We start from the raw sequence: 21,141 nt of genomic DNA on the forward strand, positions 1-21,141 counted from the left end.
TCTCCTGCATTGGCAGGTGGGTTCTTTACCGCTAGCGCCACCTGGGAAGCCCATATGGTGTATGTATGTGTGTGTGTCTATACACACATACACAGAAAAGACTTTGCCTAGTGTTTCATAGAAACTTTGGGCTACCTCTTGACCTATTATTTTGGTTAATCTTCTACTGTCGTGGCATGGTCTATTCTCCTGCTGCATAGGTAGCTAAACTTACTGGTCTCCTTTCCTTAATCTGTTGGCAACTGTCCCTAGAGAATGGTTTCTCGGCTACTATTGACATCTTGGACCAGATAATGTGTGCATTGTGGGATGTGTAGCAGCATCCTTGAATCTACCCACTAGATGCCAGTAGCACTCTCATAGTTGACAACTAAATACATCTCCAGACATCAATCTGTGCTCTGGGAAGATTGTGCCCAGTTGAGAACCACTGGCTGTAGATTATGAAGTTGCATGTTTGGGAATAGGTCTCCTGTGCTTCCCTTATTGTAATAGTAAATTGTCCATCCAAGAGAAATGATGGATTGCCCTGCCTTTTCCATCTCTACACAAACCGCAGGCCCAATGACACATCTGGGCTTTGTGAATGGTGTTTAACATGTATTAGGGGTTATGTTTTCTAAAAAGTTGTGACACTTGTAAATCAACCATAGTTCAAATTACATACTTAACATGTCGATCAATTCCTTATGATAGGCTAAATATAGAAAATAATTTCCAGTTTCTATTAAAAAAAACAAATAGTGTACACATATATCCTTTAGGTATAGAAACAGCTTCATTCTTGTTTAATTTTGATTTGAAGACCCAGATACAATATTCTTTAAATGACAATGGCCCCTAAAACTTAAACTTACTATAAAAAAGTAAACAAGTGAAGAAATATAATTTTAAACTCTGCTCCTTGCTTGAGAGCCTGGAGGAACCCCCCCCAAAAAAGCTACAAAAAAAGTCATTGCTATATTCAGGGGATGAAGTAGCACTGGCGGAGTTCAGCTTTATATGTGGTCATTTGTGAATAGCTGGTTACATTATATTTAGAGATTCAACTTTTGTTAAACTATATGTCTTTTTTTGTTTTTGGCCACGCTGTGCAGCTTGCAGGATGTCAGTTTCCCAACCAGAGACAGAACTCGGGCCATGGCAGGGAAAGGCTGGAATTCTAACCACCAGGCCACCAGGGAACTCCCATTGTAAACTAAATACAAATATTTCTTACTTATAATTTTGGTACAAGCTGAAAATGTAAATTTAGATAAAAGAGAGAACCAAAGGGCTTTATGCTGGGTACAGAGTAGAGTCTGGAGTCCACTGTTTCTACCAGATGCAGTGGAAGGTGACTGTGTTCACAACCTATTCTTTCCTGCTGCCCCCAGAGGTGAGCCACAGAGGAACGTAAAGAGCCCCGAAACTAGAATTAGCCTATCTGGGTTCAAAGACTGATTCTGCAAGCTGCTTCCTCATCTGTGAAATAAAGAACTCAAAGAGTTACTATGAGAGTTGAGTGAAAAAAAAATGCACCTATACTCCTAACAATGCCTGGCACATGGCATGTACTCCATAAATGTCAGTTAGTATTCCTGTTACTAGTTTGAGTCAATCTGACATTTCATGTTTTGGAAAGATAGAGAATTTGGCATCAGTGTCTAATGACACTAAGTATCTTTGGCTCCTGACATGGATTTTTCTATTATTCGAGAAACTACTACTTTAACACAATGTGGTAACACACAGTGAGTTTTATTGAGAAGTTTCAAGCACTGTGACCTGAGGAAGTATTTTCAGTTCAGTTTATCGAAATACTTCAGTTTTCCGGCTGGATCTGGGATTATCTGTTGAAGAAGACAACAAACATCATCAGTAGTCTGATAATAGTTGTCTATCTCTTGACTAAAGAAGGTAAAGATTATTTTCCTGTACCAAATTATATATATTTAGGAAAAATTGGATTTGTCCTACCTGCTAATTTTAATCTCAGCTATTTTAGAAGGCAGGTGATCTGCTACTGAATTAACATCTGTACTCAAGCACTCCCAAACTTACTTATAACTCTTCTCTTGGCCACCAAGCTTTCACGGCATCTTCAGGTTTGATCTAATTAAATCAAACACATTAAGGGAGCATGGCTACAGATGTTAATGCATTAGTAAAATAATCTGCTGAAGTGATGGTATGCTACAACCTGAAAAGGGGGCAGAGAACTCAAATGGATTTTTTGGCAGTCTAGGGTATAACCTTTTAATCTCAAACTGCAAAGTAAAACAAACACTCTATATAGCCTCCTAAATGAAAGAATGTGTTTCAGTCTTGTCTTCCTTCATATGACAAGGAGAGAATCATTAGCTTCATTGTCAGTTAAGCCAGATTTTCTCTAAAGCTTTTAATATATACACTGAAAAAATTTTCTTGTGACCATTCTCTTTGCCCTGAATTTAACAAGTCTCCACTGCTTCCCTCCTTCTGCTTTTTAAATGATATAATTCTCTGAATACTTGGATTTAAAATCCAGAGCATCAAGTCCCATATTCTGCTTTCCCAGTTTCAGGTACTCTCCCTACAGTCCAAAGAATGCCTGTAATTCTTTTAGGAGTTCTGCCTAGCAATGTTTACTTCATTTACAAAATCAAGGCAGGTCTGTTACAAACAGAGATTATCCCAGGGTTGGCTTCTTCTTTTCGGCCCCAGCCATCCCCTTAACAGAAAAATGAACTTGACTTACTGTTTCACTACCAGGTTTCCAACCAGCAGGGCAGACTGAAAGGAACAAAAATTGGCAAAAGACAGTTTAAAAACTGTTCAATTCTCTCTAGCAACTCTCAGCTTTTCCTTTTCCAAATGATACCGAAAATAGAACCTATATTAATGAGAACATTTCTAGGCCACTGAACACTTGACTTCTGTTAGCTTACTGGCTTGCAACAAGAAATTTTAGTCCTGGAGCTTATCAGCAGACAGCTATTTTTCAGTTTTCTCAGTCAGTTTAGTTACATTTATAACAGAAGAAATCAAATTGAGTGTTCCTCTAGTAAAGCTGGAAAGTTTGGGAATCTGGTGAATCGAAAGGTCTGGGTACAGCAAAATTCCTCAAATGTACATCCCCTTAAGCTTACCTTCTGTGCCCTGCAGTATTTGGTTCTGATGCCATGGTTCACTGCTTCAGCACCCTGACCCAGGCACTGAGTTATACTTTTGAAAGGAATATGTAACATACGTTCTATTTTAAGAAGAATCTGATGTTTACCATTTGGCTACTGCAAAAACTTGGAGTGAAAGGGTGAACTAATAGATTACTAACGTGTTAGTGAATAACCTCAAAGATTTCTGAATTACCTTGAAGAAAAAAGCTAAATAATGTAAAATATGCAAATAAAACCTGCATTACTAGATATGGCCAGATTGGCTGGCACATTTTAAGTTAACAGAAACATAATAGGAAAAATTACAGTAGCAGAAACTTTTCTGAGATTATCCAAAAGGACTATGAAAATAATATTTTTTCTATCCTATTCAGTAGGTAGAATATATTAGTGATATTTTGTTAAAAGCACTTTCAGATTAATAATTAAAATTTAATTTGCTTAAAAGATCTAATAATTTGAAAACAATTGGAAGACTCTGGAACCATCAATATTACTTTTAAGGTCAGAAACCATATTATGCTACTATCTCTCAAACTAAAAGATACAAAGGCTATGACAGAAGGAAAGGGCACCTTCTCCGTGTTTGTCAGTGTACTGGAATGCCTGAACCAAACGTAGTGTCTCATCCACGGATCTACCCACGGGAAGGTCATTCAGAGTAATCTGTCTTAGGATTCCCTTGTCATCAATAATGAAGAGACCTCTGTAAAAAAGAAGAATGGGAAAGATGAGGACATTTGTTCTCAGTTAAAACAAATATTAGTTAATGTGAATCCCTGTACCGCTCAAACAGAAGGATGTTATACAGAACCAGAAACATACTACCTACCTACTTGACTGGTATGTACATGCACACACCCCTATACCCACACCTATCTACTATGTATTTTGGGATTATCACTGTTAAACGGTAGCATTAAAATTTTGTTTTTGTCTTTGAAATGTACTGTAGTATTATCAGTTGAATCTTCACGTGTACTAGATTTAGGACTGTACTGTAAATGATGAAACTGTATAGCAAAGCCTTATTCTATAATACTTAAAATTTTTTTTTGAATGAGTAACACAACCTCTGAACCTACTAGGGCTCAGTCTCTTTAGACCAGATCAACTTGGTCAAACTTAGATAAAATTGTTAATTACTATTCATATTTGTGTTCTTTCACATACTACTTTCACAATTGAAGATCCTCATAATAGGTGATCAAGTCTGTTTTGAAGTAAGCGAGGCTGATTGGAAATTTTGACCTTGCCTCCATAACACTCATCATAGCCACACACTCCACATAAAAAGAAAGTCTGTCTGTTCTTTGGTAGCAAACTGTTGCTTCTGTTTTCTCTTTTGATTTTGTATGCTGCTTCTTTGATAGACTGAGACTAAGACATTTGCTGTGCTTGCTGATATTAGATAATTTACTTAGTTTGTTCGGAGAAGGCAATGGCAACCCACTCCAGTACTCTTGCCTGGAAAATCCCATGGGCGAAGGAGCCTGGTAGGCGGCGGTCCATGGGGTCGCTCAGTCGGCGACTTCCCTTTTACTTTTCACTTTCATGCATTGGAGAAGGAAATGGCAGCCCACTCCAGTGTTCTTGCCTGGAGAATCCCAGGGACGGGGGAGCCTGGTGGGCTGCCGTCTATGGGGTCGCACAGAGTCGGACACGACTGAAGCGACTTAGCAGCAGCAACAGCAAATGTTCAAATAATTGTCAATTTGAAAAGTGCCTCAGTCTTTAGTGGCATATTTATTCTTTGGGAGTTAATAATAATCGCTAGGCAGAAACCATTATAGACTTGACAAATACAAAACAAAAAGAAACTTGGCAGGGATAAATTGATTCAATATGGATGAACCTTGAAAATATTACGGTAAGTGAAAGAGGCTAGTCATAAAAGAGCAGATACCGTAGGATTCCATCTATATGAAATGTCCAGAATAGGCAACTATTAAGACATAAAGTAGATTAGTGGTTGCATAGGGCTAGGGGAGGGGGACTGGGTAAAATGGGGAGTAATTGCTAATGGGTATGGGATTTCTTTTTGGAGCAATAAAAATGTTGTAACATTGATTGTGGTGATGGTTGTGCAACTGTGAAATACTAAAAATTACTAAATTGTATACTTTAGATGGGTGAGTTGTATGGTATGTAAATTATATCTCAATAAAGCAGTTCTAAAAAAACACAAGATTATAAAATACTGACACCTTTACATAAAACATTAAAAGAACTATTAGCACTGCAAAGTAAATCAATATGATTATAAGAAAATTACAAGTATTTCAAGCTGAAGCTGCCCTTTTTTCTAAGAATTACATCAGCAATTGTTAGCTCAAGTAACTCAATGAGAGCTCTTAAGTAAAACATATCCTTAATTTTTCCTACTCCAGAGGCACAGGTTGGCTAAATACTATGATACTTGTATTTAGAAAAACTATTACTCAAGTCAGTTTGAAAAAGAGAAAGAAATGGACAGAAAGTTTGGGGACCTAGGTTCATGTCTGGGTTCTGCAATTAACTATAGTCACTTTGGCTAAGTTCTTGGAATGCTGAATCTGTTTTTATGTAAAATGACAGGGCTGAAGACCTCTAGAATTTTCCAGTTCTAACAGTCTTTGACACTCACATAGTTTGTCAGGCACTCACCAATTATTTTTAATGTTATCTACAACATTTTTGCAAGTAGAACAAATATTTCTTGATCAAACCTTGTATCTTCTAATTCCATTTCAAGTAGGATTACAAATATATTTGTATTTGTCATCATGTACAACTACTGAAAGGTACCTGAGAGTGTGGCCTGAGTCTTCCAGATATACGCCATAGTCCTTTGAGATCTGATGGTTCAAATCCGCAAGAAGTGGAATACTTATTGACCCAAGTCCTCCTTGTCTTCGAGGAGTATTAATCCTGTTAACAGAAAATGTACCTTTCAGGGTTAAGTAAACAGCATACATTAAAATAGTCCACACTCCTTGCATATGTACACAAACATGTGCATGGCATCTCTTGTCATTTCACTGTCAAATTTTTTGCAATTAGGTGGAACATCTTTTCATGTTTAATGAATTAAAAATTATTTAATCATTGCTTCTTATAAAGTAAATATAAAAAAAATTATTTCTCCAGATTATGGTTATCCAATTTATCATAATAATCATAGAATTCAGTGGTTTTTGCTATAGATATTACATCTTCTAAAACATAATTATTTGGTACTGACCATTTTAAAAATCTTTATTGAATTTGTTACAATATCATTTCTGTTGTTTATGTTTTGGGTTTTTGGCTGTGAGGCATGTGGAGTCTTAGCTCTCTGGCCAGCGAATGAACTGGCACCCTCTGCACTGGAGGGTGAATCTTTCACCACTGGACTGCCAGGGAAGTCCCTATATCTATCTTTTGAATTTAACTTTTTCCAAAATTTGAAATGTTCTATAAAATCTTTAAACATTTTTACTGTACTTTCATTGAACTAGCAGCTCTCAGATAAATTTATTCCTGAACTGTCTGATAAATAACTATATTCCTGTCATGTTAAGAGTTGTCTGCCCATAATTTAAGAGTATGTCTGTTCTTTCCCTATAAATGTTAAGTTTAAGATACTGACCAGGCCAAATGGGTGAACTGTGAATCAACAGAGCATGCTACCACTTCAGTGTTGATTGATCTGAATTCGTCAATTCTATCACCAAAGGCGATGATTTCAGTTGGACACACAAAAGTGCTGAAATTTAAAAAAAAATCATTATTCTCAAAATACACATATACTTAGTTTCAAATGATTTTGTTTTTATAAATACTTTGGCATATAAAAATGCACATTAAGAACAATTTTATATATGAACCTTCTCAAAATGGAGTAGTCTAAGAAATGGTCATTGGATCAAATATTATTTAATTAAAAAATATAGAGTTCTCAATTATGTCTTGATAAACTTTATATTGGTGCATACAAACTGACTGTTACCTTGTATGTATGTGTAAGTGTATAGGGCAGCAATGAAAAATGGACTCCGTGCTGTGTGTCATGGTCAAGAAAGTTTGAAAAACATAGACTTAGGGGACAGGTTCCTACCACAGTCCAATACAGGCTTTTCAAATGTTTCAGTTGTTTGAGTAGAGGACTGCCATATGCAAGAAGACAGTTCTAATCCAGATTATGTCTTTGGAAATCTGACCTATAAAATGAACTTTTAATATTTTCCAAAAGGTAAGAATGATTGGCCCTTGTCCTCCTTTCTGTTATACCAAGAAATGTTACCTAGAGATATACTGTGTGTGTGTTAGTTGCTCAGTTATGTCCGATTCTTTGCGACCCCACGGATTGTAGCCCACCAGGCTCTTCTGTGCGTGGGATTCTCTAGGCAAGAATACTGGAGTGGGTTGCCATTTCCTTCTCTTACTGGCCCAACATAAAAATTTTGGCAGAAATCCAAAGGGTTACAATTCTGATTTTCTTCCTTGCAGACTGTGGCAAATGTCCCAGGATTCTTCTTTCTCTAACCAGGTCCAGTTTGGCTGGCATTACATGCATACAGCAGAAGCTCTCTTAGCTCCTTGCTCCAGAAGACCATTGCTAACATCATGCTCTAATTAGATATGTCTTGTTCATTAGGGAGTTTTAAGTAATACTGGAGAAATAGCTTATTTGTCTGCTATGTTAGGCTAATTTCAAAATTCACGATTAGCATCATATATATTTAATATGTGTGCTGCTTTTTGGTTTTACAGCAACATGAATTTAGAAGGCCTATCATTTTATATGCATTAAAATGTCTACTTCGGGTTGCTATTAGAAGTTAAGTTATAGTACACATTTTAGTTAGTCAAGCCATAGTACAAATTGATTAGAAAGAAGGAAGTTCTTACTAATTTAAAAGATTACATATTATGCAGAGTCATGGTTTGTTTCAGTCTCAATGTGCACGTTTTTATCAGAATTCTATTTGGATTAGAGTAGGAGTCAGCAAACTTCAGCCCACAGGCCAAAATCTAGCGTATCTTGTTTTTGCAAATAAACTTTCAAGGGAGTACAAGACCCCTTTATTATTGTCTGTGGCTATTTTGTGCTATAATGGCAAAGTTGAGTAGTTGCGATGAAGATCACTTCAAGACTAAAATTTTTACTATCTGGCCCTGTACAGAAGAAGTTTGCTGCCCCCGGTCTATAGGAATAAAGATACAAGCTTAAGTATATCCTCCCTACAAAGTTAAAATATATTTACATAGTTCTAGATTACGCCTAATGGAGAAAGGAACTTAGTATACAGTGGCACAGACAGAATAATCTGTTTACTTTTTGTAACCAAAAAACATATTCAAACAGAAAAGATCAAAGTTTTGCTAACTCTCTTTGGTATTCTTTTCATTTTCATGGAATTTGAAAAATTCAAAATTAAATCCTCAGTGTGACTAAAACTCGAAGAATCTTTACTTTGAGTCAACTTTCTACCTATAAAAGTGCGGTCAGAGTTAGAGAGAACCCCCTCCATAATCATATTTATGTTAATAGGTGTTATTCCTTAAACATATCCAATATTTTCAGGAAAATGTTCAAATCACAGGAAAGTAACATGCAACAAAGAACAAAAATAATAAAGCCAAAGTTAAATGGTATCACCAGATAAAAAGCCTTATAAATATTCATATTAACAGAGAAACAGATTTGTGGCCTAAGTCTTGCTATTTAAATGCTTTCTAAAATATTCTCAGTCCATTTTCTTGCCTTAGTGAGTTTAATGAATATAACTGTGGCTTTTGTCTAATGATTACATTACGTTAACACAATCACACATATATAAGTTTACAACATTGGGGTCAATGGGTTATGATTCTGAAATATATTCAAGATGTTACCTTCTTGAAAAAAACTCATCTCAGGTTGCCCTTTACGAACAAGTGCTAAGAAATTTCTAACTCTATGATGCTCCTGAGCAAAGATTAATAATGACTGAGGTATTACTAGCTGCTATGATATGGATTACTTACAAATCAAGTGGGTAGAAGAAAAAAACCAGGTACTTCCCACGATAATCAGTTAACTTGAGCTCCTTAAATTCACCATTTATCACAGCTGTTCCTTCCCAATAAGGTGCTGGCTTGGAAACTAAGAAAGAAAAACATATGATGTTCTTAAACGACGGGAAGGTTGGTGGGATGACAGGACATCTTTAGGACATCACTAAAAACCAAGGCTTCAGAGGGAATCTTTGGACCTCTTTTAGCAGTCTGGTGATGCAGATGGACTTCTGCAGTGTTACTAAATGCGTAAAATATTTAGCATATTTAGAATTTCAAAGGAAATAAATTACATTGAAATGTAATCATCAAACTATAAAAAAAAACTGGTGATATATTAATATTTGTGTCCTTTTTCTTAACACTTTAAACCTCCAAGACCTGGCAGTGATCTAGTAACAACTCAAGATTGTGATGAGTGTAAATGATGTTTCAGGATACCTGCAGCATCCATAATAATGGTATGAAATATACGTGATTCTTCTTGGCGACAACTACAAATGAGTACTGCTGAGGCTAAGGTGGTTTGTTGCTGATGTTCATAATGGAAAGAACTGCTATATTCCAGCTGGAGATTAGTGAAAATAAAGATTCTTTTTCCTATTCATGCTCACAGAGCCCCTACATTCTATCCCTTCACTAAACCCTACGGGATACTTCACTATAGTTCCTCCAGGTTAATCAGCTTGCCACATTTCAGATAATTAGATTTTCCGTTCTCTAATGGCAGTCTTCCAGATGTATTAATTTAAGTGTTTGTCCAGTTTCTTGAATATACATGGAGGACCTGCTGCTACATTCAAGGAATAGAAAATCTGCAAATATGTCAGGACAGAAGTGTAAAATCCTAGACCATAGGATTATTCTCCAGGTTTTGAAAGAGACCCTCTTGAACAAGTGACCTAATGGAAATTGAATAGTTCATGCTGCTGTCTTGTCAGGGTATGCTTGGAAGTCTAGCACATGCTTTGATAATAATATACCTTGATATTCTGTTAACACATTTAGATAGCACTTAAACTTTCAGAACCATTACATACATTAATGTCAATACTTGCTTCCAAGTTTGACTAAGGTTCCTAGAAAGTAAGGCTTATAATAGCATTTATTATATTTTGTATTGTAGCCAGCATTTTTGATAACTCTGAAAACAGAGACACACTTAATTTCTCTGTGAATTTAATGTATAACAGGTGATTACTTATCTTGAGCTAGCAGCCTACCTCACAAAAACATCCTGATCTGATTAGGTAAAGGCTAGGAGGGAGAATTAGATAGCAGGATATGGAACTATATATGCTTTATATATATTATTTAAAAATACTACTCAAGTGTGAGGTTATAGTTGTAATAATGTGTTACAATCATAGTCCACAGTGATTTTAGCATATTGGAAAAACCAATAAAACTGAAAAATTTTGCTCTGAAAATCTTGATTTTTGAGTTCTTTTTCATAGACATTGATGGAATGCTTTATTATCATTATTAGGCTTAACAAATTGGTAAAAGTTTGTTAAATGGTAGCAATCTTGGCAAGGTGGTGGAAAGGCATGCCTTCATATCCTTGACTCTACCTAGATATGGCTTTCTTTTTCTTTTTTTGGGAGGGAAATTTTGGGTTCTTGATTTATGAACTGCAGTGTTAGTTAAAAAAACTGTTATCAGTTTATAGAGCAGAGAATGCAGTTTGTTAAGATCTATAAATGGAATTCCCAAAGCAACCACTCGCATGTTAGGATGGGGAACACATGTACACCCATGGCTGATTCATGTGAATGTATGGCAAAACTACCACAATATTGTAATTAGCCTCCAATTAAAAGAAAAAGAAAAAAAATAACGTTCTTACCAAAAAACCCCCAAAAAACAAAAACCAAAAATTGTCCCAAATACAAATCATAATTAACAAAGCAAAAGGAGAGGAGTATAAAGTATATTTAAATTCCCTTTGCCCATAACCCATCTGTTTAACTACTGTTAACATTTTGATGTCCTTCCTCCTAGTCCTTTTAAACACAAATTTGGATCTTGTTGCATCCCACTTGTGAAAAAAGGAAGCATTAGATCATGAATAATTTTTCATGTTACTAAAAATTATCTGAAAGTATGAACTTAATAGCTCCATAATATTCTGTTTTGAGTGAAGGTCCTTGCTCCTGTAATTCTAGATGAGCCTACACATGAGAGAAATGTAGCAAATACCTAAAATTTGAAAAGGTCTGCTGGTAGAGGGAAATCTTATTACTACCATTAGCTTCCATGAGCAGACTTGGATGGCATGTTATGGGAAATATATGTAATGCCAGTAAACATTTAACTGGCTGCCATATTTCAAAATATCTTCCGAGGCAAGTAAAAGCAATGAGACTTGCAAATATGATCTTGAAAGTGCAACACTAGCTTTTTAAAAAACAAAAACCTAAAGATAACTTGCAGTAGGAAAGAACTGCAGATGTTTGAGGAGGCAAAACAGTTTTTCTCATTTATCACTCCCACTCCATCCTAAGGCATATCAACATTCCATTTAACACTGGGGATTCATAACTGTGAAGCATTGCTTTTTTTCACTGAACATGGGCAAGGAACATGCTGTAACTGGACCACAAAAGCCAAATACACATCTTCAGAATGCCAGATGGTCAGTAGGAAAAGCAGGTTATTTAAAAGCAAGCAAGGGACACTCTTTATCCTTTAGCCCCTACCCACTTTTTGGCTGATCTTAACATCCAGATGCAGCAGGCCACAATTTTCTCAGTATCCACTTAGTCTGACGTGTCTTTTCTGAAAGTGGCCATTAGTTGTGTACACTGGACAGAAATGCAAATAATCAAAAGCCAAACTGGCAGGATACAAATTTGCCACGAGGTTTATCATCAACCCAAATGCATTACTTCTAACCTCCTTTTCCGCATTTCCCTACAAAGAGCCTCCGAAATACACCCTGTAACAAGCTCTTCATTTCTGAGAAACACAAAGGATGCCCATTAACGCTAAAGGTCTCTGGGAAGGTGGCTTTTAATAGTTTTCTTTGTAAGATGCAACAACAACAAAATGAAACGTTTGCTCTCCTGAGCTAAACGTTGTTTAGCCACTTTTCTGTTTATCCAAACTTTCTGTGAATCGTTATTCAACTTATCAGCGCATTATTCTCCGAAATCGTACTTGAAAACAGACGCGATGCGCTGCAGGCACTTCGCGATGTTTGAGGAAGTGTTCTAGTTTGCCCAACATCCTCGTCGCCTGCAAGCCCAGGACCAGGGCCACCCTCTCCCTCATCTGCGGCTTTTGGGGTAACCACTACTTCCTCCAAAATCTGATCAGTGGAACCCACCCCTTTCTTCACAACTCTGGAACCCCCTCCATCCCCCCACCCCCCAGGAGAACCAAGCTCCCCCTTAGGGACCGGAGGTAGCCCAGGAGGTGCCGCCCAAGCCAGGCCCCCGGGTAGCCACCGTTACCAGGGTACACGTGTCCCCTGGCCCTCCCCACCTCCGGGTGCCACCGGTCACCCCGCCATGGTGGGGCACCACCTACTTTTGGCTTTGCTGAGGTGCAGGGAGTGTTCAGCGACCGAAACCCGGGACACCTCTCCCGGGTACACTTGGCCACCCGCGTAGAAGTGGCACTCCTCTTCGCGGGTTCGGGGCCTCTCCTCCTTCTCCAAGCCCCGCACAGCTTCGGCCCGCAGCAAGACCAGCAGCAGAGGCAGCAGCAGGAGCTTTCGGCTCCGGCCAGGGGCCAGAGTCGTCGCGGCTAGCGGCGGCGGCGGCGGCGCCTCCATGACCACGCGAGCGTAGTCGCACGTTCCTTGGCTCGAACGCTACTTCTCCCGCCGCCAGGCAGCTACAACCGCGCGCTCAACGCCCGCTGGAGCCCAAGCGCGGCCTCGCGAGACCAGCCCCGCCTCCTCACTCCCCCGCCCCTCCGCTCCCCCTGTCGCCCGCTTCCCGGGCTCTCCGGGAGCCGGCCTGGCCACGTGGTCGCCAGCCCCGCCCACTCATCCCCCTTGCGGGCGTTTGCGCATGCGCCCTGGGGCGGGCCCAGGCAGGGCGCTTTGCCTAACTCTGAGAAGCGACAGCGGCCGTGACTGGTCTCACGCGCTCTCTCTCTCACACGTCTTTAGACATCCTTTACGCTCGTCTCTTCCACAAAGCCTCACCATTGCACACCATTCCCCACGCCCCCAAAAAGTGAAACGAACTTATCTCTGAATGGCTTGCACTTTATACTTCTAACAGGTACTGTTTTTTTCCTTGAAGTGATCTGCCAACAACCCCACGACTCCCCTCACCTCCATCCCTAGTTGAAGCCCTTGTAAGTTTGTAAATCCTGGGAAAACTTGGAGAAGAAAGGCCTAACCATTTACTCTTCTCCAGCAGGCAAGGCAAACAGGCAGTTTGGTGACTTAAGCCTGCCTCAAAGGTGTCTTATTTTTTAACTTGAAAAGTTCCCAGAAAACCAAACTTTCTTCCAGCGCAGTATAGTTCCATCGTCTTGACAATTACCCCATCATTTTACAGGAGTCTTCTGCACTCTATGCTCTCCCCCGCCCCCCCCGGGGTCCCTTCTAGCCTCCAGCGAGCTCTTGTCATCTTTCTGAATCTCACAGAAGCCATCCGACAGTATCTCTTTCCTCTGTTAGATTGTCAGCTCCCTGGGATCAAAATCGATGTGGAATTCAGCTTTGTTTCCCAAGGCACCTGGCACAAGGTGGGCATTTGCCATTGTAAGCTTTGATTTTGTGAATAACACCTAATGTTACCAACTGCCAGTCAGTTTGAAGTTGCTTTCACATTTTATATCCTTACTCCCTGTGACAACCCTTTCCAAACTAGTTCTGCCCATTATAGGACCTTGAAAGAGCAATGGGCTAGGTGCTGAAGGCCCTTGGCCGCTACAGTCTGTCAGCCCCTCCTGCGACTCTCCACCCTCTCCTGGAGGCATTTGCGCCTGCGCCCTGTGGGCAAGCCCAGGGTGCTCAGCGAAGCCGCACAGCGAAGCCCAACCGCCACAGCGGGTCTCCTGCCCTACTAGACCACCCTCCCTTCTCCCAGCCATTCCTGTTCACCCTCAGCAGTGTTTTAGGTGCTCCTCATCTTTCCAGGCCCATCTATTCCACAAAGCTTTGAGGGAGACTGTGCTCCCGCCATTGCAGGTGACTGGTCAGCACTGTTTTAGATCCTCTTATTCTTCCGCGCACATCTCTCCTACAGGAGCCTCACTACCATCCGTCACCCCTCCCCAAAGTAACCTTTCTGCCTCTGAAATTTTATGCTTCTGTGTGTGTGTGTGGGGGGGGGGGGTGTGTGTGCGTGCGCGCCCATGTGCTCAGTTGCACAGTCGTTGTCAGACTCTGTGACCCTATGGGCTGTCGCCTGCTAGGCTCCTCTGTCCATGGACAGAATTCTTGTCCCAGGCAAGAATATTGGAATGGGCTGCCATTTCCTCCTCCAGGGAATATTCCCGACCTAGGGATAGGACCCATGTCTCCTGCATTGGCAGGCGGATTCTTTATCACTGAGCCAACTGGGAAGCTGATTTTATACCTCTAACAGATACTTAGGGCTTCCCTGGTGGCTCAGCTGGTATAGAATCCGCCTGCAAGGTGGCAGACCTGAGTTCGATCCCTGGGTTGGGAAGATCCCCTGGAGAAGGGAAAGGCTACCCACTCCAGTATTCTGGCCTGGAGAATTCCATGGACTGTATAGTCCATGGGGTCGCAAAGAGTCAGACACAACTGAGCAACTTTCATATCACAACAGATACGTATTCTCCTTTTCCCGCAGTGAGCTGGGTGAACTGGCACCATGACTCCAGTTGTAAGCCCTTTTAAGTCCTGGCAGAATTTGGAGAAGAAAGGTCTAACCTGAAAAGCAGTATCTTGAGTTCAATTATTATCTTTCAGTGGGAAAGAAGAAGCTCAAGCAGAAAACTCACATTTTGGTGATTTGAGACTGTCTCAAGGTGTGTATTACTCTTTTAAAATCAAGACTTGCTAAGCTCCCACAAAACTCTTTCTCCCAGGCATGGTATTGTTCCATCTTCTGACAAGTAACCCCATCACTCACCTGTTAGCTAAGATGGCAGATGAGAACTGAGGGGAGACACACAGTGCGCACACTAGAAAGAGGTAAGCCATCGGTAGCTTTTATGTCTCCCTTCTATTTTCCTGTGAGCTCTTGTCATCTTTCTGAATCCCACAAAAGCCATCCAGCAGTTTCTGTTTCCCCAGACTGTCAGCTTCCTGGGGTCAAAATCTACGTTGATTCCCAAGGCACCTGGCGCAGCTGAGCATTTGCTATTGTATACATTTGATTTTTTAAAGAGCATCTAATGTTCCTGATAGCCTGTCATAGTTTAAGGTTGCTTTCACATATTGTACCCCTCCAGACAACCTTTTGAGGCAAATAGGAAACAAACTCATCCCTCTCCCCAGTCCCACCCATTATATGCTCTGCTTTTTGTTTCCTGACCTGTTTCCTGTGGGGAAAGGAGGATGTCACCTCTCTTTTTCTGAGGGTGGTAGAGGGAGTTATGGGGGAGCATGTCCTTACCCATAACGTAGTCTGTCATTTCTTCACTTTGCAGTGGCCTGTTGATAGGAGTAGGCGTTCTCGGACGAGGTAGCTCTCGAACCTCCCATTCGTCTTCTCCTCTGGCCTCCTGTTCCACATGGAAGGGGACTGAGGCCCGGGGAATTCGGGGCTGAGTTCCAGGGACTCGGCTCAGACCAATGCCCCGAGGTCGGCTTCGGTGATCCATGCTGACTGTTGGACAAACAGCCACACAGCCTTAGTGAATTCTAGGCCTTGAGCTGACTCTCTTAATTTAGAACTGGGAGAGAAAGCTTGGGGATAGTGTTATTTCCTGACACCTCTGTTATGGCCTGAGCTGAGGTGCCCAAGTTGGCAACAAGGGCTACCCACCAAAGGGGGCCCCAGTGAACCTCCTGGCCACTGGCAAGAGTGGCCAGGTAGGCCAGCTCCCAGCCACAAACTGTGCTCCCCTCACCGGAACCCCCTGGTAGCTGACATTCTGGGTGGCAGTTGCTCTGAATCCTTCTGTCCAATGATGACCTGCCACCTGCGGGTAGGCATTGTGCTGTCAGAGTGGCAGTCACAAGGAGGCTTGGGGTGGGGCCTTGGGGTGGGGCCTTGGGGTGGGGCCCCTGCCCCAAGGCGCTCACCATCCAGCTGACATCAGCTGCCCGTGTTAATAATACAAACCCATCAGACAATGAGGTGGGCCTGTGTATAGAGAAACACCTGGTGAGCTTAAAGACATTTGAGTGTACAGACCAAGCCCCAGAAATGACCATTTAAATCAGGGGTCCCGAACCTTGGGAATCTAATGCCTGATAATCTGAGGTGGAGCTGATGTAATAGTAATAGAAGTAAAGTGAACAATAAATGTAATGTGCTTGAATCATTTTGAAACCATCCCCCAACACCTGGTCTATGGAAAAATTATCTTCCACAAAACTGGTCCCTGGTGCCAAAAAGGTTGAGGACTGGTGCTTTAAGTGATGTTGAGGGGGCTGGTTCTCAACCGTGTATGGTTTCACAAATGATGTGTCTGGTTAAGAACCACCACTGATGGAGGTTAAGAGCACAAGTTGTGGACTTAGCTGTATTTAGGTTCCAATCTGAGCTTTGCCACCTGTTGGCCTTGTGGTCTGGGGAAATGAACTTAACCTTGGGGAGCCTGAGTTTCATCTGTAGATGGGAGTTGTTAATACCTTCCCCATGTTGTGAAACTGAAATGATATGAGTTTCATGATAAAAGTGTAAAACCTGACTTGGAACATCAGTCAGACTTTAGGGCTCATTTCTTTCTTTCTTTTTTTTAATCTCAGAAACATTTGTTTTTAATTGGAGGATAATTGCTTTACAATGTTGTGTTGGTTTCTGCTGCACAACACTGTGAATCAGCTGTGAGTATACCTATGTCCCCTCCCTCTTGAGCGTCCCACCCCATTCCCCCCGTCCCACACTTCTAGGTCATCACAGAGCACTGAGCTGAGCGCCCCATATCACACAGCAGCTTCCCACTATCTAGCTAGCTATTTTACACGTGGTAGTGTATATATGTCAATGTTACACTCTCAGTTCATCCCACCCTCTCCTCCCTCACCCCCGCCTCTGTGTCTACTCCTGCACTGCAGATAGGTTTGGATAGATTCATCAGTACCATTTTTCTAGATTCCATATACATGCATTACTATATGATATTTGTTTAGTGACTCACTTTGTTTTTTAAGGGACTCACTTCTAATGCATACAACAGGAGGAATGCTTTATGACTTCTGAGTCAAGGTCATAAAAAGGATAGTTCTGTCTTGGATTTACATTCCTCAGCCTGGGGGAAGACTTACTGTCCAAAAATTGTTTTGAGATAAAATTCAGTAAACATGTAATTTATCCTTTAAAAATGCAAAATAAATTCAGTGGTTGTTAGTATTGTCACAGTGTTGTACTTTGTGCTCACCACTATTTAATTCGAAAACATTTCCATTGAAGAAGGAATTCATAGGGCCTGGACTCCATCTTAGGCCTGTTCATGCTGATCATGCTCGGCCACCTTTCCAATGGACTCTGAACGCTGTGTTTAGTGCTTATGGGAAAAAACAACAGAAGGATAAGACCCCCCTCCAGACAGGGGAACCTTGAAGATCATCTCTAGGTTACTCATCGCTTAAAGGAAACATACACTAATCACCCCTTCCTTCAGACAGGCCATAAATTATTCTATATCTATTGGAGTGTAACCTCGGGCTTATTGATTATTGGCTAATTGTTTGAGCACATGAGCACATAGCACGTGAATGATGGGGTTACTGGGATTGTGTTTTCCTTGGTTTATGTAAGTCTCAAGGAATTTGGAGTGGTGGGTTCAGACATGTGCACATGGGATATAAAAGATTTTCACAAATGCTGGTCGGGGTCCTTGGCTAAGAGGAGACTCTGCCTTGGGCCCGCCGGTGTAATAAACTGCACTCCACTATCTGCATTGTCCTTCTGAGTGAGTTTGTTTCCCTGAATGCGTGGGTACAACACCATCACCCTGAAAAAGAAACCTCATTCCTGTTAGTGGTTAATTTCTCCCTTCCCCCTAGGTCCTGGCTATGACTAATCTATTTTCTCTCTGTGTGGATTTGCCTATTCTGGACATTTCATATAAATGGAATCTTGCATGTGTTCTTTTGTGTCTGGCTTCTTTCATTTAAGTATGTTTGTAGGGTTCATCTCTGTTGTAGCATGTATTGATACTTCATTCTTTTTTTCTTGTGATGAAATATACATAGCATAATACTGTTTTAACCTTTTTAAGTGTATATGTAGTTCAGTTGTTATAGCCACGCGTTCTGGGAAACAAACTCACTCAGAAGGACAATGCAGATAGTGGAGTGCAGTGTATTATTACACTGGTGGGTCCAAGGCAGAGTCTTGTCTTAGCCAAGGACCCTGACAGTTTTTGTGAAAACCTTATATACTCTAAGTGTATAAGGTTCCCTGAAAGTAGTCTGAACAAAGGAAAAAGAAAATACAATCAAAGTTAACCCATGATTCATATGCCTTAAGCCTAGGTAGTTAACAGTGGCCAATTATCAATAGGTCATCCCCCAATAAGCATAATAGAATGTATGATTCTATTCAGTTACTCAGATAATTAGGGTATTCTTTTAGGCTGTGGAGAGTCTAGGTGTGGGCCTGGTTTTCCAGTTGGTTTGTCATTTCCATAGAGACTGGGCGTATAGCTCAAAGTCCACAGTCTGGCCCAAGATGGAGTCCTGCTTTCAAGACAGGGCCTGTTCTGTTTCCTCCTTCACAGTGACATTAAGTACAGTTACACTGGTGTGTACTCATCACCACCATCTTCTCCAGGATTTTCATCTTCCTGAACTGAAACTGTACCCATTAAGCAGTAACTCCTCATTCTACCCTCCCCTCAGCTCCTGGAAACCACCATTCTATTTTCTATCTCTGAATGGGACTACTCTGGATACCTCATATAAGTAGAATGATACAATATTTGTCCTTTTGTATCTGGCTTCTTTCACTTCAGCTTAATAGTTTCTAGGTTCATCCATGTTTTAGCATGTATTATACTCTGTTCCTTTTTATGGCTGAATAATATTACATTGTATGGTTATACCTATTTTGTTTGCCCATTCACAAATTGATATTCAGATTGTTGGTACTTTTAGACTAAAATGAATAATAATGCTATGAACATTCATGTACAAGTTTTTATGTGAACTTATGTTTTCAGTTCTCTTGGGAATCTATCTAAGACTGGAGTTGCTGGGCGATATAACTTTATGTTTAACATTTTGAGGACCTGCCAAAGTGTTTTACACAGCAGCCATCCTATTTTACATTTACACCAGCAGTGTATGAGGGGTCCAATTTTCCCACATCTTCTTCAATACTCTGGTTCCTTTTTTGGTCATAGTCATCTTAGTCAATGTGAAGTGGTATTGTACCATGGTTTTGATTAATGATGTTGAACATCTTTTCATGTATATCACCTTTGGAGAAATGTCTATTTAAATCTCTTGTTCATTTTATAATTGGGTTGTATTTTCTTTCTCTTGTTGACTTGTAAGGATTCTTTATATAACCTGGATACTGAACCCTTATCAGATGTATGATTTACAAATATTTTCTCCCATTCTCTGGATTTTCTTCTCACTTACTTGATAGTGTCTTTTGATGCAAAAGGTTTTACTTTTGATGAAATCTACTTTATATTTTTTCCTTGCTTTTATTTTGGCATCATATTTAAGAAGCTGTTGCCTAATTCAAGGTCGTAAAGATATAAATCCATGTTTTTTCCTGTTTTATTATAGTTACAGCTTTTACATTTATGTATTTGATCCTCTTTGAGTTAATTTTTGTATATGGTGTGAAATAGGGATCAGGAATTCTTTTTGAGTGCCCACTTTGTGCCAGACACTGTTGTTAGGAGAAAGCAGTAACAAAGGAGACATGTCCTGCTATTCAGTTCAGTTCAGTCGCTCAGTCATGTCCGACTCTTTGCGACCTCGTGGACTGCAGCATGCCAGGCTTCCCTGTCCATCACCAACTCCCAGAGCTTGTTCAAACTCATGTCCATTGAATTGGTGATGCTATCCAACCATCTCATCCTCTGTTGTCCCCTTCTCCTCCCACCTTCAATCTTTCTCAGCCTCAGGGTCTTTTCAGATGAGTCAGTTCTTTGCATCAGGTGGCCAAAGTATTAGAGTTTCAGCTTCAGCATCAGTCCTTCCAATGAGTAGTCAGGACTGATTTCCTTTAGGATGAACTGGTTTGATCTCCTTGCAGTCCAAAGGACTCTCAAGAGTCTTCTCCAACACCACAGTTCAAAAGCATCAATTCTTCGGCACTCAGCTTTCTTTATAGTCCAACTCTCACATCCATACATGACTCCTGGAAAAACCACAGCTTTGACTAGATGGACCTTTGTTGGCAAAGTAATGTCTCTGCTTTATAATGCTGTCTAGATTGGTCATAGCTTTTCTTCCAGGGAGCAAGCATCTTTTAATTTCATGGCTACAGTCACCATCTCCAGTGATTTTGGAGTCCAAGAAAATAAAGTCCTGCTATTATCAAGCTGAAAGTCCAAGGGCACTCAGATACTAGTCCTTGGTAACATAAATGTCTACATGTAAATTTGACCACACACTGTTTTGGATATATAATGGGGCTTAGTGTCAGGATTGTGGGGGAAGGGTGCACCCTCTCATGGTTGACAAATTTACAGTCTGATCTGGGGCCCTGATATGGAGAAAATCCCTGTGTGACTGTCCCAGGGACATTGGCAGGTTCCTTAAGGGACCTCAGATTTCAGTCTCTGCCACATCCAGTGTTTTCCCTCTGAATAGCTACTTAGACTCTCAGTCAGTCCCTTGGCTTTTGTGACCCACCCCTGTGTTGGGATCCTTCTTTTCCCCTGGGTGCTCCTCCCCTGCTGCTTTTCC

The 21,141-nt window shown here is 40.6% G+C and overlaps 1 protein-coding gene across 2 annotated transcripts; it reads right to left on the reverse strand.

Annotated features, from left to right (window-relative positions):
• Nucleotides 1-1,723: 1,723 nt before the first annotated feature.
• PRDX4 (peroxiredoxin 4) lies at nucleotides 1,724-13,026 on the reverse strand. Of its 2 annotated transcripts, XM_052663316.1 has the most exons (8): nucleotides 12,693-13,026; nucleotides 9,129-9,246; nucleotides 6,748-6,864; nucleotides 5,925-6,047; nucleotides 3,713-3,843; nucleotides 2,720-2,754; nucleotides 2,044-2,094; nucleotides 1,724-1,832 (listed from the first exon to the last, which is right to left on the reverse strand). In XM_052663316.1, exons 1-7 carry the CDS (start codon nucleotides 12,937-12,939, stop codon nucleotides 2,044-2,046), a joined length of 822 nt encoding a protein of 273 aa, XP_052519276.1. In that variant the 5' UTR covers nucleotides 12,940-13,026; the 3' UTR covers nucleotides 1,724-1,832. The 2 variants fall into 2 exon arrangements, with proteins under 2 accessions (XP_052519276.1, XP_052519275.1); XM_052663315.1 differs by lacking the exon at nucleotides 2,044-2,094.
• Between the last annotated feature and the right edge of the window lie 8,115 nt (nucleotides 13,027-21,141).

The sequence above is a fragment of the Budorcas taxicolor genome, chromosome X (assembly GCF_023091745.1).
Source record: "Budorcas taxicolor isolate Tak-1 chromosome X, Takin1.1, whole genome shotgun sequence".
Taxonomy (NCBI): Eukaryota; Metazoa; Chordata; class Mammalia; order Artiodactyla; family Bovidae; genus Budorcas; species Budorcas taxicolor.